Raw genomic sequence first — 14,366 nt, 5'->3', positions numbered from 1 at the left:
AAGTGGATGCCTCTGTCTGAGTTGATTCTCAGTGGCAATCTTGACAGGAAAAAGATGTGATTCATCAGGTGGTATGCCGTGGTCTGGGCGGTGTCGTTGGGTGCTGGTTGACACTCCACCCACTTGGTAAACTGGCACACCACTGTGAGAAAGTACTTTTTGCCTTTTGTGGACCTGGGCAGGGGTTCTACCCGGTCGATTTGTAGGTTTGACCATGGGAACGTGGTCCCTCTGTGTTGTAGTGGGGCTCTGTGGCTCGGGTTTGCTGGTTGGAACTGGCAGCGAACTAGCCATTCTCTAACATACTCTGCCGCATCTTGATGCATCCCAGGCCCATATGCCACCTGTTTCAGTGTGTCATACGTGGCTCTGGTGCCGTGGTGTCCACCACATGGTGTGTTGTGGGCGTACATTAGCATCACCCCCCTTTGCGACCGTGGCATCACAAGCCGTGGCGCTGTGTTGCCATCGGGTGCAAACCAGAGAACCCAGATAGCAAAATACACTCGGGCCAGTTCCGGTTTGATTCTCGCCTGCCGAATACTTACCTGTCGGCCCGCTTCCGTCTGCCGCACTCGGGCCCGATGCGGCTGCCGTTATCCTGCCGACGCTGCCACAATCAAGCCGGAATCGGGCCGTCACTAATGCTTAATGCCCGCCAAAGCTGGCCCGATTCATTCTTGCCGTGTTATTATGAAATGTCTACCTTTATTGATGTTTCTTGAATAACCTATATACTACTTTTGTGTTGAGATGACAGCAAATGGATAGTGATACAAAACGTTTAGCCTAAAATACAACTTTTAAAGAAAATTCTAACATACTTTAAAACATTATTAATCCGAATATTGTTGCAAATGATATAAAAACAAAGACCAGAAATATGAAAAAACTATATTTATTTAGAAAATTGCACGTTTATCAAGAAACAATTTAAAGCACAACCAAAAAAAATAATCAAAGTGCACAGGTATAAAGGGACTAACACAGCACAAGTTCAAAGAAACTTGAATAAAAATGTTTTGTTAAAAATGCACAAGCAAAGAAACATCTTAAAATGGCTACTTGAATATAAATATATATATATAACGAATATAAAATTATACAAGTATGAAGAAACATCTTAAAACACCTATTGAAAATAAATACATAAATATTTAAACTAGAATATATTGGGGGGAAAAATTAAACTGCACAAGTATCAAGAACTATCTTAAAACAACTATTTGTCAAGAAAGTTTAATCTAAAAAAAGTTTAATAAAAAAAAAGCATATAAAAAATAGTGCAAAAAGGAAAAAATATGAAACATCTTAAACATTTAACACGTTCGACTTCGCTCTTTCCTTCCTTCCTCCATCTCTGTCAGGAGCAAGTTGTAGCCATCTTGTTATATACCTTTCCACCTCTTTATCAGTGGAGCTCTTGGTATGGGCATTTGTCCTCACTGCATCTGTAAATAGCAAAACATATTCAAAAACAGTTAGTCATACAGTTATACTATGTTGCGCAACAAAGAACAGATGTTGGTAAAAAATATATATATAATACACCATCAACATTCATATGAAAGTAATCTTACATGACAGATGTATACAGCCTCTATGTACTGGAATGTATATAAAATCAACTTACTGACTACAATAGTCCTGAGGGCCAATGCACGAAATGCCACTTTTTGGTTTGCACCACTCCAGTTAATTATTTTTGCCAAGGAGTTTGTCAAAAGCTTTCCCAGGATACGCCACACAGCTTCTTTAGTCGAAAACCCACCAATAGTTCCTAAATAGGTTACCTTTAAAGAGGAGATAAAAAAAAAACATTAAACAGTATTACAGGCAAAACAACTATACAACAGTAACTGAGTATCAATGTGATTATAATATATACAAGACAAGACAAATTGTGTGAACAATGCAAGGACTTTAACTTACCAACTTCTTCATTTGTTCTGGCTGATCCTTTATTTGATTTTCAAGCCTTTCCAGATCAGATAAATCTGACAAAGGGAGGTTGAATGTGGTGATGTCTGGAAGTTCATCACTCTGCGACTGAGCACTGTTCTGTTTCTGCTGATTCTTCAGAATGATGGCAAGTTGTTGTTTGATGACCTCTTGTGCTTTTAAAACTTCAGTGAGCAGGGCTGCAAAAAACAAATAAAAATAAGCATACTTGAAGCTTGTTTTTGTATATTTTTGTATAGTGTTTTGGTAGGTAGTCAGTTGACTCTTAAATCCCTAGTTACATTAGGCCTTTAAAAAGATGAAGTTCATACTTACAAACACATGATGAGCTGCAACATGTTCTGTCTCCATCTCCAACTGCACTGGTACATGGGCGTAAATTATTCCTAGAGGTGGTAGGACTTGCAATTCCATCTGTGTGTCTGGATGGAGTCCTCAGAGGTTCTACCATAGTCCTTGGTGGTGACGGTATTTGGGGTGCTGCAAAAACTTCTGAGTGATCCTCAATCCTGACTGTTTTTTCCAGTCTCTTGCTTGCAAAGTAATTCTCTTCATCATCCTCACTAGAGTGGTTTCTTTTATTTCCCCTAATCGTATACATGAAGAAAAAACAACTTTAAATAGCAAAACTTGCAGATTATAATGCATCAGCGCAATATATGTACAATTTACATATAAGACAGTTACCCCAAAATAAAAAAATATGTAATTATCTATTCCCTCATTCTGTTGTCGCTAACAGACTTTTCACTTTGTGGTTAACTACACTGTTTATATGAAAAACACCTGCAGTAAAATTAAATGCTTAATGCAAACAAACCTGTTCTTTCTTTTTGTGTATGCTGGACGATCATCATCATCATCATCATCCTCTGTCTGCAAATCAGACATCAGAGTTGCTTGTGGAAGTTTGAGCCGAGCTTCCTGATACGTGTCTATAAAACATACTTGGTTGTTAACGTCCCCAAAAATGTATCAGTAATGAAATAATCACAGTTTTTTGAAAATATTAGTACCTGTGCTGTGAATAATCCGCACCCTGAAGGCAGACCAAGTATGATTAGGGGATTCATGGAGTGTTACAGCCTTCTGGATCTTAGCCACAGATTTGTAAGTCGGCCAAGCACAGGTACCATTCTGCACCCATGAAGATGGCACAACTTCCACTTCAGATGATTCGATGAACTCCACAATATGGAACATTTTCCCAAGAAATCTTTAAACAAAAAAAACAAAACAAAAAAGAGCAATTTGTTCCATTGTACACATTTTACCTATACATTAAAAAAAATCTAGAAAAAAATTGTTATAAAAATTAACTAATGCTTTTACATAAAAATAAACAAATACTTTCACATAACCTTATGAGGGCAACATTATAAGGTAATCACCTGGCTTGGAAACAGTGCAAGATTATTTATTTTATGCATGTAAAGAGCATGTAAACAAACATTTGTAAGAGTATTTTGTATGATTATGTACACAACAGTGTGTGTAGCACTATGTGCCTAGTTCACAGAGAGAGTGTGTGTTACCGCAGGTGGTTTGTACAGGCCCACTCACCTGTATGTAACACTCCCAGAATTGCACATTAATCCGTCTATTTTCAAAAATACTGTTATGTTACACTACACGAGCCTGAATGTGGGATTTAGTTGAATTATGTTTAAATATATCTATGCTACATTTCAAACCTAAGACCACACACTTGAACTGCTGTTGATGTCAATTTAAATGCAGTAAAGGTAGACAGGCAAACTTGTTTTGAAAAGGAAGTATGACATATTTTTTAAGTGTCCCGTCAATTTTGGCACATTTAAATTCTTTAGAAAGATCAGATATGAGATAAGCTCCAAGCCTGCAAGAATCAATTGGGTAGTCATAAAATCTACGGACAGACTCAAACTCAGCATATACGATGTAAGCATCATTGTTCTGAATATAGATGTTCTGTACCAACCCAATATTGGAACCAATTCGGACACAGTTATCGCCTTTAGAAATTTTTAGACAAAAATCAGGGAAAAATATTTCTTTATACTGTCTCACTTCTCCATTAACAAACTGCAAAATAGGACCATCACAATGCTCTTTTCGCACATAACTTCTGGAAGGGTCGATCTTAGAACCACCACTAGATATTTCAGATATCCTGCGTACAATCTGGGCAACAGGATGACATGGCCGTCGGACCAATCTTTTTAACTGCCCTAAATAATTCTCAAATGGAAATGCGGAAATGTTGTCAAGTGGACCATGGCATTTCACATCATCAGCTAAGTGAACAAGGCCATGCACATTATATACCACATATTCCTTGCCATAGAGCTTCGTGAAGTGCTCCACAAAAGCCACTAGTAATACCTTTGCATATTCACACATTACAGAACACAGGGTTGGATCAATAAGAATTGAAATTGCAACTGAGAGAAGCATAAAGTTATTGTAAACAGGAGTGCATACAACATCATGAAGAACTACTGATCCTGTGTAGAGCAAAAACTGTCTTAGTTCAGTAGCCTTCCACCTGTTTTTTTCTTCAATCGACCTTGGTTTACGAGCAAATTCTGATGGGACATAATTCTTAATGGAGAGTAAGTTCTGAGATAATTTGACTACTTTCTGTGATGGCAAACGAGTCTTGAGAGGACCACTTGTCCATAGATCTAATAACCTTCGCATCACACCAAGACATACTAAATGCATATAATCATGAGGGAAACATGATACCATGTCTATATCTAGTTCAGTAAATGGAGATCTAGTTATGTGGTGGTCTTCATCACACATGCTTCGGAATGTTTCATTTGTTCTTAGGGCAGCATTAGTTTCAGGAAAAGTCATGCGCTTTTGTATGTAGACACCAGACTGTACACATTTACCACATGACGAATAACCTGTATGAGACTTAACTCCCTTAACATATGCACGAGCGGGGGCATCACAAACTACAGAACAAATGTTTAGGAGTAGTTCCTTTCCTCTGAAAATAAAGCCTGACTGCAGGACCTTAACTTCATCAATTAAGCTTTTTAAATACTCTGCCAATATTTTTGGTTTTGAAATGCCACCAAATATTGCTATTAGAAAAGGCTTTTTGGCTATGCCTTGTAATATGCCTAAAATAGGCCACAGTTGCATATTTGAACTCTTGTGCAACGGAATGCCATCAAAATTCAACTGCAATCTCAGCGTATGTCTGTTTGGTAACTGGGGCAATATTCTTTCAAGAATACCAGACAATGTATTAAGAATGCCAAAATAGTAGAAAGAACCTCCTGCTACTGGTTCTATTCTATATATTGTGTTAGTCTTAAGCAATGTTCGAGCATCTTTTGGAAGGCTGGGATGCATACTACGCAAGACTAACAGAAGAGCTGTTAATGCAACCATTGTGATTCTGAAGTCTATGGCCCAGTCAATTAGAGTGTTTCTAAAAGCTTCCTCAGGACTTTCCTCCATATAGTCATCACTATTCTCTGAATCACTTGCAAAGTCTTCCGACATCACTGCATCATAATCATCTAAATTAACAGAGTCTTCCGACACCACCACATCATGATTATCAAAGTCCTTATCTTTAGTGGCTATGTTTTTACTTGTACAAATATGTTGATTATAAGCAGTGTCATCACTAGCCTTAGAGTTAGGAGTTTGCAAAGACCTTAAAATCTGAGCAACATTTGCCCTTGCCTTTTTTTGAATGTTCGAATTCACAGTATAAAACTCATAGTTTTCAGACATGACTTACACAGAATGGCCACTTCTGTGCAGAGCTTGGCAACTTCAATGATCTTGTCGTGGTCTGTCAAAACAAAAGCACAAAAACAATGTTTAGCTTTGTTAAAATCAATGTAATGCACAAATACATTTCAAGAAACCCCAGATATAAACATAATCTCTTGAGCACAGGGCACCACTTAAAGAGCCAGAAGAAAGATCAGTACCCAGCAGTTCATGGCTTGCAATAGCCCATTAACACCATTAACACAAACAAAACATTACTATTCACATTTGTATTCTAAAACATTGACATTATAATTTTGTCTTTGTGTTGATCCATGCTGATGTGCTGTTAATTGCCCAGAACTTGTACTTTTGTTTTCTTTACATTTAAATGTACATCTTTTTATACACAAATCAGGATCTGTTCTACCATTTTTTTTTCCAGAACTGTTAACAGGGGCCATTAAATAAACCAATCATTAACCGTTAACTGACGCCACATACAACTATAATTAAATAAATATGGATAAGTGTTTGGAGCCCATTAAAAACAGTCTGTACGGCATACAATGAAAATTACAATTTACCATTGTGAATAATGTTTTAAAATAGTAAGTCACACATAGTCAACATTCAACTGTACATTTATAATAAACGGTACTTCTAAAGCATTTATTAATCTTAGTTAATATAATAATATCAACATCTACTAATGCATTATTAAAATCAAAAGCTGCATTAGTTAATGCACTGTGAAATAACAAGAACAAATGATGATCAGCTATATTTCTATTAACCAAAGTAAGCAAAGATTACCAAATACAGTAACAAATGTATTGCTCATGGTTAGTTAATACTACGGTTAACTAATGAACCTTATTTGGAAAGTGTAACCAAATAATGTCCTAAAATACTGTTAAGTTACTAAACACTGTTACAAATTAGATTTAGATTTATGCATTTGGCAGACGCTTTAATCCAAAGCGACTTACATTGCATTCAAGGAACACATTTTTACACATTAAAATTAAAAATATATATATTTACATAAGAACTACTTTTACCTTGTTTACTAGTGTTAAAAGAGCCAATTAGTATAGACCTTTTTAATTGCTTAGTAGTATTTTTAAGGCAAGTTATTTTAAGAAAACTGACTGAAATAATTGTTATTAAACAGGTACAATTTATCGTTGTGAATAAGGTTTTAAAATAGCAAGGCCCACAGGATTAACACTCTACTATTTTACCTTTAAGTTAGCTCAGCAAAAAAAAAAAAAAAACTTTTACCACCTTTACTAGTGTTGTTAACAGAGCTAGTACTGTTACTAATTCGTTCAGCATGGTTTCTAAAAATATATTGACCTAAACATTTTTACGTTACTAAAAACAGTTACAACTTAATTGTGAATAATGTTTTTTTAAAAGCAAGACACTCTACAGTAGTTCAATCGAATATACAACCCATATTTAGTGTTAACTGAGTCAAATTGCATGTAAACTTTGTTAACTTCAAATCGTTGAATTGTTTTCTTAAAATAACTTGAAGTTAGCAATTACAATTTAACATTGTGAATAATATAAAATAGCAAGTTAGTATCAACAGTAAATCAAGTAGTAAAAAGAGCAAATTAAGTAGTAAAAAGCCTTACCTTTGCGATTGAAATCAGCGTCGAAATTTTGTCACAGCCTCTGTTGTGAATTCAACTGTTGTGAAACCTAATCTCTTTGCGTCTTCTTATCGTCCATTCAGTGACCGTCATCCAATCAGTATCGACTACGGAAATACGTCATCATTACGCAAGATTTGAAATTTGCCGTGTATTGCTCTAGATGCTATGGGCCTTTATTATACATTGAATAAATATTTATATTAAATAAAGTGGTAATAACACAATATATAATGTAAGAATAGAATTTGGCACTTACTGAGATAGTTTTAAAGCCGTCATTGGAATAAAAAAATCGATGTGTACTGGTTTATCTGCATATGGATATTGCAATTTTTTTGTTTTTTTTGGTATTAATGAAAACTGGTATCACTTAGGCGATATAGTTTTAAAACATTTAAAAACAACAGGTTTTTTTGTATTAATGAGCACTGCTATCACTGCACATTTCCATGCAAGAAAGTTGCTAGCTAGCAGCTGCATGTGGTTAGCTTCAGGCCCACACGTGCTGTTCACATAAAGTTCGTCCCTTTCAGAGTGTCTGCTACATAAAATACTCGAAAATAAAAGCGCATCGATGATTTCTTATTTTTTCTTACCATATCCGTAAGCCTATGTCTTGCTAAATAATCCATTGTTTTGTTGTCGTCCAAACCACGATGATCACCGCAGTTACAATGAAACCCCTCCCACTGCTGTGAGTGACGAATCACTGGCTGCATGCATGTTTAAAAAACACATACCTTAAAGAATGCCCTGTATTTATTACAACAAAATAGATTTGCTATATTGTTATAAATATTAAACTTCTGTGCAAAATGAACTGATTGTTTCAATTTAAGTTTTACAGGAGATAGTATGTTTTGGACAAATTCACAATATTTAACAAGTAGCTAAAACAAGATAGCCTACTGTCAGGAAATTAAGCACTTTTTAAAACTATTTCATTAATTATTGCTAGATGCAAATAGAACATGCCGAGTCATTGCCAGAAGTGGCCCAGGTCTCTACTGTCAGAATCGGACCAGTTACGGTGAACAGAAATCGGGCCAGTGCTTTTCAGCCGTAACAAAACTGCACGTGCCAGAGCGAGCTGCGGGCCAGAATCGGCCCGGTTAACACACGCCGACGCCGAGTCCGAGCCGCCGGCGCCGCGGGGCAGCCGAGCTCGGGCTGATTACTACATGCTATCTGGGAATGGTGTCCAGAATACGCATCATGTGTCTGGAGTTATGTAGATGTCTGTGGCTAGAGTCATCAATGAGCTCAGAGTCAGTGATAGGGTGGTTGGAGGGGTCTGAGAGGTGGTCAAGAATTGTCTTTATTGCAGTGTCAGAGGCTTGCGTATCCGCAATATCGTTGTGTGAAAACTGCGGCGTTAGCGATAGCAGCTGCAAGGGAGGCATTGTAGCCGGTGTCGATCGCTTGCTGTGGGTTAGCACTGCAACAATGGGGCTGGATGTGGGGTTTGGGGGTGCCCACATGTCGCCGTGTGGTGTGTTTCCACTGATTGCATTGCACAGTGGTAGACTTTTGGTTGAGTTGTCTGCCCACAGTGCAGGGATACTGTTCGTTGTGATAATGTCATTCAGCTGTAGGTCATTCATGGCCTGGGGGCAGAAGGCATCAGAGTCTTTGGATAGCTGAAATGTGCAGAGTAGCGAACTTGAACTTGGCTTTGGGGCTGAGGCTGTGTTGTCACAGTGTGCTGCAGGGGGTCCCGTGGCCTTTGTGACCTGGCAGTCTGGCTCTGTGGGAGTTCCCGTGACCTCTGTGACTTGACAGTCTTGCTCAGACGATGTGTGTGTCTGAAGGGGCAGAGGGTCATGCACTTGAGCCCAGACTTTCAGCTGTTTGAGGTCCAGTACGGGTTCAAAGCGTTCCAGCAGGTCTTTTCCGATGAGAAACGGATAAGTGTTCATAGGGGAGATATAGACGGGGTGTATGAGCCTCATAGGTCCAATTGTCAGGTGGATGGAAGCTACGTGCTTGAGCTGGATGTCATTTTGGCTATACGACTGCACATTTAGCTTACAAGTGTGAAGGTTAAGGGTGCGATTTTGCCTCTGTGCTTCAAATCTGAGTCTTTCAAACAGTTGGGCGGATATAAGCGTGAGGTCGGAGCCAGTGTCAACTAGGGCTTCGAGCTTAAATTCCCTTTCCATAGTGATAGTCAGATAGAGTTTTTCGAGCCATCCCCTTCTCGATTAGGTTTCCCAGGAGTCTTGGTGTGGGGACCTGTGTGTTGCTTGATAAGCCGTCTGGATATGTGTCAAGAGTCTCATTATGCGTGCAAACAATCAAAACAGCGATTTTTGGTACGCTAGGCTGCCCCATGATACTGTCTTGATTAGAGGCTGTTGCTGTCAGCTGTCGTGTGGGTGTGCTGCTGACGTGTGGGGGTGCAACAGTTAGTACACTAGTCCGTGGTTGGGGAACAGTGTTCAGGGTGGATGATTCAGTTGCAGGAAGGGCGGGAAGGTTGATTTCAGGTATCATGTCTAGTCGTGCTGTACCTGGTCCGTCCTTCTTGTCTTCCTTGTGAGGTTTCTGTCGGAGGAGCTCTTTTAGGATCTTTATGAGCTCTGTAACTTCAGAAGCAGCTACACTTTCTTTGCCAGACGTGGGTTCAGGTCTGGGCCTACCATTGTCCCGTCGAGAGTGGCCTCTTCGCTGGCTTTCTGGGCGAGGCGGGTCCCAGGATCCTTCAGAGCGATCGCTCTGGTACCGTGGACGGTCGCCATTATGACCACGCTGCCCTCTGCTGGCTTGGAGTGGTTTGGACTCTCTGTTGACGGGTCGGTAACTGTGGTTCTGTTTGGCGCCCTCTAGGGTTAGCTCTGGGTGGTGCTCCGAGACAGGGCAGATGGTGGGCTGTTTTACAGTCTTTTCAGAAATGGTTTTCTGTTTGACGTAAGCTTTGTGAGCCAAGTCTCTTAACTGTTGCGTGCCCATGCTGCGCGGGCACGCCAGCACCCCCAGGTGGTAACTGATGGTAGGGTGCAGGTTTCGGAGGAAAAGAGTTTTGAAGTTGATGTCCTTCTCCATGCCTGGGTCGTTACGTGCCCCGAAGTAGGCACGTCGCAGTCTGTTATAAAAGTTCTGTGAGGTCTCACGTCGAGCTTGCTTGAGGTCCATGGCAGTGATGAACCCCTGGTCTGACATGGGGTCGGAGTACTCACGAATTAGAGCTTGTCGTAGATGCCAGTAGTCCGCTTTGATGGCCTCTGGTTGTCGATCCAGAAAGCTGCGTACGTCACGATTAGACGTGGCCCTGAGCAGGTACAGTCTGTCCCAGTTGTTCGCGTGAGCGACAGTTTGCAAGTAAAAGTCTATGTCTTTTAAGTGTGCGTGGACGTCGTGTCCTCCTGCCGGGTCTGGGCTGAAGGTAGGAATATTTCTGGCCAGCTTGTCAAGGTTCTTTGAAGCTTCGTGGCTGTTGACCTTGACTTCCTGGAAGGGCGTCCTTTCCTCTGCTGCTGACGGGGATTCGTGGAGACTGGCGGGTGCTCTTTTAAACAGGGGGCTGTCATTCCCCTTCGTAGCTCTTGCTTCGTGGCTAAAATGTGCGGAGTAACTGGTCAGGGGAAACTCTGTGTTGTGTGTTTCCCCCTTCCGGTAACGTTGCACTATATATGATTGTCTCAGTTCTCTTTGCACCATGTCAAGTTCATTTTTGAGCTTGTGTCTTTGCTGGATGAGCTCGTCGATCTCGGCTTGTGCCGACTGCAAATGTTTTGCATAGACTTTAGCTTTAATGTCTCTGTCTTTAAGTTCATCATGGGCTCTCTCCAGGAGGGATTCGCCACGCCAAAGCTGTTCGTCGAGGTGTTTCCTGGCGTCTTTCTCTGACTGTACTCGTCGGTCGGTGTCACGACGGAGCTCCTCCAGGGTCTTTTGAAGTCTTTCTATTTCTTTTCTTTGTTCTTTGTCTGTTTCGTCGTCTTTCTCTGTGTCCAGAAGCTGATCTAGACGAAGCTGGGTGAGGGCTTGGTCTCTCCGGGCCTCCTTGGCTTGAAGCTTTAGCGTTGCTGCCTCCTGTTCCAGCTTGTCATAGCTCCCTTCGCTTAGACGTGCCTGTGCGATGAGGACGTGGGCGAGGCTTCCAAAGGATCTTGGCCACTTCCTTGTTGGAGTAGCTGTGCGTGGGGTCGTGTGTCATCAGCTGGTCTAGCTCGGTGTCCAGTTGCTCCTGGCTCGGCTGCCCCAGACTTCCTTGACTGGTGGCCGTTAGCGCTTCCAGCCATGTCGTTAGGCGATCCCACGGGACGGCGGAACTGGATGCACGGAACATTACTGCGGACGAGAGAAACACAGCACACACACGCACACAGAGAGAGAGCCAATGCAAGCTTGTTCTAAGCTAACGAGCTATCGTACGGATAGCTGGGAATTTTGGCTAACTGATGTAGACAGTTAGATAATTAGACAATTTAGACAATTAGGTGGGCGGTAGCCCTGGGGGTCACTTGGTGAACTGCTGCTCGGTCGTCCCGGGACTATCTAATTCTCCTTGGGGTCTCTTGGTGAACTGAAAGAAACACAATCGTGATAGTCCAACAGTGAGGATAGGAAAGAGCACAGTGGAAACAAACACAAGATGAATTGGTCTGTAATGAAAGGAATGTCAGCGTGCGCGCCGGGAGTGTTAGGGAAAACTAATAGGCTTAATGCTCAAGATATACTAAAATTCGGCTTGTATTATGGGTTATCCCATTTAGCTCATCCGGGGTGAATTGAGGTCGCTTAAGTGGAAGATTAAATATCAAGAGCAATTTAGAAAAAGGCAAAAGTTTCTGTCAAGTAATGATAAAACAAAAGCACTTTTGATACTGTTTGTAATTACCAGACTGAGCTTTATTCCCAATGGTAGGGGAAAAGAAAAACTTTTGCAGAGAGAAAAAAAAATAATAATAATAAAAAAAAATTTATAATAATAATTTTTAATTAAAAAAATTAATTAAAATTAAAAATTAAAATTAAAAATTGAAAATTAAAAATTAAAATAAAATTATAAATAAAAAAAATAAATAAATAAAAAAAAAAATTATTAGCTCAACTTAATTCAAATTAAATTCAAAGCAAGTTTAAATGAAATTTAAATAAGCCTGTAAGGAAAATCAAATAAAAGAAAGCCAATCAAAAATCCTACCCTATAACGATTAATCTCTAAGTGGGAGATATCCAAATAAAATAATTAATCAGGAAGGGCGTAGGGATTTAGTGTTGCGCTGACTTAACAGGGTATAGCCACACGGTGGCGTCCTTCCTTCCAATTGGACTGTCTGTGACTTACCTAATTTCACTTTGAGTTAGAGGAAGTTATGTTTCTTTTTAAACTTCAAATTCGAATAAGGGTGTTTAATCAGCGAGAAAGGAGACTTGGTTGTTGCTAGAAAAATTGTATAAATGAAACTGTGTACAACAGTAAGCAATAAACAATTTATAGGCTCAAACTTATTTTGTTAAGGCAGAATCAAATAACGGAGAGTGAAACTATCCGAATTTTGTCCACACGATGGCGCTGTTGCGCCCGCCCTAGACTAGAGTTAGTTAGGCGGAAATGCTCACCAGATGGCTTTGTCTGGTTTTAGAGTCGCCCTCCGGCGTGCTGCAAGCGGCGTTGCAATTCTTGAGTCGCCCTCTGGCGTTTTGCAAGCGGCGTTGCAATTTCTGAGTCGCCCTGGCGTTCTGCAAGCGGCGTTGCAATTCTTGAGTCGCCCTCTGGCGTTTTGCAAGCGGCGTTGCAATTTCTGAGTCGCCCTGGCGTTCTGCAAGCGGCGTTCCCTACACTTTACTGTCTTTTGCAATCATTTAGAAATGACTCAACGAAACGGGTGAAAAACAGGAATTTATCGTCTGCCTATTCACGCATTTTACATGGACTCCAATAGACATTTATCAGTATGGCTGACGGTTTTCAGCATCTCTGATTCAAATGTTTTAGGTCTCAGGTCTTTGGTTAGCTAAGCCAGACTTAAACCAGGAGTTATCGTTTATCTTAACGATATAATAATTATTCTGAGGCCCCTTATATTGTACAGGAGAGTCTCGTCCTGTCCCAATCTTCCGCAATGATAGAAACTTTCCGTAGTTCAGATCAAGCGGGATAACGCAACGTACGTGTCTACAGACTACATCAAAATCTCATTATTTTGATGGAACACATAATATATTGCTTGAGTCAAATGTATGGATTTTCTACAATACATTTGTTTGGAAATCACGCGGATAAACCCTATTGTGCCTACGGCTGCAGAGTTTTTCGGAGATCACGCGGATTTTCGTACCGTTCATATTTCATTAATATAATCCGGCTACTTCAACATTTCTCAGCATCTGTTTATGCTTGGGTTCGCTTTGCGCGTACCCCACAATTCACAAAACAACACCAAAACAAAACGAAACAAAAACGCGCGTGCAGGTTATTAATACCTCAAAAATACACAATGAATAGAATATGAATATCATTCACACATACACAAATGTTTGAAACTTGCCTGCATTCTCCACCAAATACAGTAACAACAATGACTGATGAGTTTAATGTCTCGGGGAATAATTACCTCAAAAGGGATTTAATATTCAATATTCATGAATTTATGAATATTATTTGCCAGTCATTCATTACGTATTAAAATTTTCCGATAGGGAAAATTGTTTAATTAAATACAAGTAACCCTTTATGAAATTGCTTGAAATTATCCTACTAAGTTTGTCCTGCAAATTAGTTATAGACTTTTCAAATCAATTCTCAATAAGGGATTACTGCTTTACGAGCGCATAAGAAACATTAACTTTACTGATCAGGATAAGTTCAATATTTCAAATGGTCATACAGTTTACTTTACTAACATAGTAGCATAAGCAGTTAGGTAACGTTAGATCGCAAGTTTCATTGACTTTGTGTATGTGGCAGAATAACAGATTCAACTCATTAAATGTCTTTTGGAGGTTTAATAAACACAGACTAAAAATAACACTACAATTCACACAGAAAGTACATACTAA

General features: G+C 39.8%; 1 protein-coding gene across 1 annotated transcript; it reads right to left on the bottom strand.

The window, feature by feature from the left end:
- Positions 1-781: 781 nt before the first annotated feature.
- On the bottom strand, positions 782-6,046 carry LOC137048072 (uncharacterized). Its single transcript, XM_067426057.1, has 7 exons — positions 5,714-6,046; positions 2,979-3,178; positions 2,807-2,897; positions 2,278-2,543; positions 1,933-2,141; positions 1,634-1,793; positions 782-1,451 (listed from the first exon to the last, which is right to left on the bottom strand). Exons 2-7 carry the CDS (start codon positions 3,163-3,165, stop codon positions 1,312-1,314), a joined length of 1,053 nt encoding a protein of 350 aa, XP_067282158.1. The 5' UTR covers positions 3,166-3,178; positions 5,714-6,046; the 3' UTR covers positions 782-1,311.
- Positions 6,047-14,366: the final 8,320 nt, after the last annotated feature.

The sequence above is a fragment of the Pseudorasbora parva genome, chromosome 19, assembly GCF_024679245.1.
Source record: "Pseudorasbora parva isolate DD20220531a chromosome 19, ASM2467924v1, whole genome shotgun sequence".
Taxonomy (NCBI): Eukaryota; Metazoa; Chordata; class Actinopteri; order Cypriniformes; family Gobionidae; genus Pseudorasbora; species Pseudorasbora parva.
The sequence above is the reverse complement of the archived record's forward strand: the minus strand, read 5'-3'. Positions and strand labels throughout refer to the sequence as shown.

Excerpts from the sequence above, each read along its gene's own strand:
- LOC137048072 (XM_067426057.1), bottom strand. The coding sequence starts at position 3,165 with ATGTTCCATATTGTGGAGTTCATCGAATCATCTGAAGTGGAAGTTGTG. Across the intron at positions 2,544-2,806 it reads GATGATGATGATGATCGTCC|TAAAAGAAACCACTCTAGTG; the intron begins AGCATACACAAA and ends GATTAGGGGAAA. Across the intron at positions 1,794-1,932 it reads CAGAACAAATGAAGAAGTTG|GTAACCTATTTAGGAACTAT; the intron begins GTAAGTTAAAGT and ends TCCTCTTTAAAG.